The sequence below is a fragment of the Garra rufa genome, chromosome 12, assembly GCF_049309525.1.
Source record: "Garra rufa chromosome 12, GarRuf1.0, whole genome shotgun sequence".
Classification (NCBI taxonomy): domain Eukaryota; kingdom Metazoa; phylum Chordata; class Actinopteri; order Cypriniformes; family Cyprinidae; genus Garra; species Garra rufa.
The window spans coordinates 47,265,755-47,269,159 of NC_133372.1; the positions used below are offsets into that span (position 1 = coordinate 47,265,755).

The 3,405-nt window shown below is 41.7% G+C and overlaps 1 protein-coding gene across 1 annotated transcript in view; it reads left to right on the top strand.

Annotated features, from left to right (window-relative positions):
* Positions 1-2,997, top strand: part of LOC141347643 (peripheral plasma membrane protein CASK-like) — a 47,349-nt gene extending 44,352 nt beyond the window's left edge. Inside the window, exons 25-27 of the mRNA XM_073852627.1 lie at positions 1-102; positions 176-259; positions 1,866-2,997. The exon at positions 1-102 is cut by the window's left edge and continues 101 nt beyond it. Coding sequence (XP_073708728.1) covers positions 1-102; positions 176-259; positions 1,866-2,042 — 363 coding nt within the window. The 3' untranslated portion in view covers positions 2,043-2,997. The remainder of the gene's footprint in view (positions 103-175; positions 260-1,865) is intronic.
* The last annotated feature ends 408 nt before the right edge of the window (positions 2,998-3,405 follow it).

A 3,405-nucleotide genomic window follows, 5' to 3' on the forward strand; every position in this document is an offset into this window, starting at 1 on the left:
GAGTACGGCAGCCACGAGGACGCCATGTACGGCACGCGCCTCGAGACCATCCGCAAGATCCACGAGCTGAACATGGTGGCCATCCTGGACGTGGAGCCGCAGGTACATCAGCGTCCTCTCGCTCTCTCTGTCTCTGTCCCGATGCGCTCCTGACGCACTCCTGTCGTTTCCGCAGGCGCTCAAGGTTTTGCGGACGGCTGAGTTTGCGCCGTACGTCATCTTCATCGCGGCGCCGACTATCACTCCCGCGATGAACGAGGTGAGCTCCTCCGTTGTTCTCGTCTCAGGACGTCTCACTGCATGCTGCATGTGTTTCTGTGTGTTGATTTTGTTCTTCTTGCGCTGCTCGCAGCTCCCTAGATGGTGCAGGAAACTGCCTGTAAGTAAAGATGTGAACCAGAGCAGTCGCTCACCACAGCCGCTCCGCCGTCAGTCACACGTATATTAACCTCGTCCGCTTTATAGCTGTGATCCCTGTCAGAAAATACACTGCCGCTCAAAAGTTTGGGATCAGTGAGATTTTTAATGGTTTTTAAAGACGTTTGTTCTGCTCATCAAGGCTGCATTTATTTGATCAAAAATACAGAAGAAAATGTGATATTGTGAAATGTTGTTTCAATTTAAAGTAACTGTTTTCTATGTGAATATATTTTAAAAAGTTATTTCTGATACAAAGATACATTTTTCAGCATCATTACTGCAGTCTTCAGCGTCACATGATCCTTCAGAAATCATTCTAATATGCTGATTTATTACTAATGTTAAAAACCTCGTTGTGTTGCTTAATATTTTTTTGAAACCTGTGATACTTTTTTCAGGATTCTTTGATCAATAAAAGGTTAAAAAACAGCATTTATTTAAAATGGAGAGCTTTTCTAACAATATACAGTTCAAAAGTTTTTTTTCTTTTTTTTTTTCAAGAAATTAATACTTTTATTCACCAAGGATGTGTTAAATTAATAAAAAGTGATGGCAAATACTTACATTGTTAGAAAAGATTTATATTTTAAATAAATGCTGTTCGTTTGAACTTATTCATCTAAGAATCTTAAACAAAGAATCACAGGTTACAAAAAATATTAAGCACAAATGATTCCAACATTGATAATTCTAGTAATAAATCAGCATATTAGAATGATTTCTGAAGGATCATGTGACACTTAAGACTGGAGTGACAGCTGCTGAGAATTCAGCTTTGCATCACAGGAATAAATTATATTTGAAAGTATATATATAAAAAAAAACATAATTTTATATTGTACTCACAATTTGCAATATTACATTTTTTTCTGTATTTTTGATCAAATAAATGCAGCCTTAATGAGCATCTTCTTTAAAAAACATTACAGATCTTACTGATCTCAAACGTTTGAGCGGAGGTGTAATTCATGTATGTTTTAATGTGTGTTTGGTGCATCAGAAGGCAGGCGTGCACACAGATCAGTTCTTCAGTGTCCAAATCATTTTTAGTCATACTTGAAATGTAATCTATTTCTATACTGATCAGGGTTATCATAGTGAACTAAAACTCAAACTAAATTTAAAATCATTAAAACAATGTTTTTCACTTATTACAATAAATGTTACCTGATGTAAAACTTGATGTACTGCAAAAAAAAGTAAAATTAGTAAAGTTTTAACCAAAATTAAAACAATTTTTTAAACCTGATTGAAAATGTGAATAAAAATGCTGAACAACAGATGGTTTGTACTGAATGTGGACTGAAGAGACGTGGAGCTGCTGTCCTGTGAGGACTGGCTCAGACGGAAGCGTGTTTGTGGTAGACGAGGTGTTTTAGGGTCAGCCGCGTGACGGAGGCGTATGTGGTGGTCTCGCTGACGCTGTGTGTGTCTGTTCTCCTCAGGACGAGTCTCTCCAGCGGCTGCAGAAGGAGTCGGAGGCGCTGCAGCGCTCGTACGCGCATTACTTCGATCAGACGATCATCAATAACGAGATCGACGACACCATCCGCCTGCTGGAGGAGGCCATCGATCTGGTGTCCAGCACCGCTCAGTGGGTGCCTGTGTCCTGGGTGTACTAGCCATCACACACACACACACACACACACACACGGACTTTACATCCCGGCAACTACCAGTGCGTCGGTAGCGTTGTATATATCTATACATATATAAATATCTATAAATATGAATATATAAGTCATAGATATGGTCCTGTACTAATAACGAGGGGGGTTGATGACATTTTATACGGTTTTCTTTTTAAATGTACGAGACGGCGTCTCAGAGCAATGATGAGCACAGTCCGCGATGGGGGAGGAGCCAACACCCCCTCGGCCCCACCCTGTGGGCGTGGCTACGTGACTCCACCCACCGGCAGTATATAAGCACAGCCAACCCTCTCTCTCTCTCTCTCTCTCTCTCTCTCTCACACAAACAAACACGAGCACCGTTTGCACGGACGGAACCGAACTGCCCTCCCGACACCCGTTTCATCCACCCCTCTGTTTACAGATGTAGGTTTGCACAAAGGGCAGCAGAGCTCGGCGCTCTTCCTCCGGCTGCTCCTCTTCCTCTCGACGTGTCTGCCTCTCCCAGTGAACCCTCGCTCCGGCGGGAGGAGAACGCACTCGACTCCGAACGGACGGCTTCCCTCATGCCCTGTGTAGTGACGTGTTTGTAAATTGTCCTGGATTTGATTTCTCGTGCGGAACGAGGAGGAAAATATCCATTCCTAGATCGATCATTTCAGAAAATGTGCTGTCTTAAGAGTATTATTGTTTTACTCCGAGAAAACCGAGAGGATTTTATTGTGTGTAAATGTTTCAATGGTGCGTACATTTGCGGTTGAAATGAAGTAGTGTGTGCATAAACAACTGAACAGACTGTGTGAACTCTTCATTTCATATTGCCCTGTGTAAATTCCTCTGCAAATGACAAAACTGCTCTTCAGTATGTTTGTTTGTTTGTTTGTTTGTTTTTTATCTATTTCCTTTCACGTGATGAAAAAGTAAATTGCTTTTGAAATCAGGTCAAGCATGTTGTTTTTATGGCAGTGATGATGATGATGATGATGAGGGTTTGAATACTGCTCCTGTTCCTCCAGCAGATGGCGCTGTTTCTCTCTCGCGCACATCCGGTGGTGTCTCACATTATATTCAGGAGCGAGCACTTCTAAAATTAGTCACATACATCATTAACTCCTAATAAAGGCAGTGATCTGGTGAATGCTTTACAGCATTTCTATTACATGCAAAGCCTGAACGGTTTCTTCCGAGTGTTTATCAACAGAGACGGAGTTCGCCTGTTTTTATCAGACAGCTTTAATCAAACTTCATTTGATTCTCTTTCAAAAAAAAATCCAAAGGCGAAGCTCACATTTAAGCACGTGATCGATATATTGACGATGACGTCATTGTCTTCCGGGTCTTTTGCTCACTGACG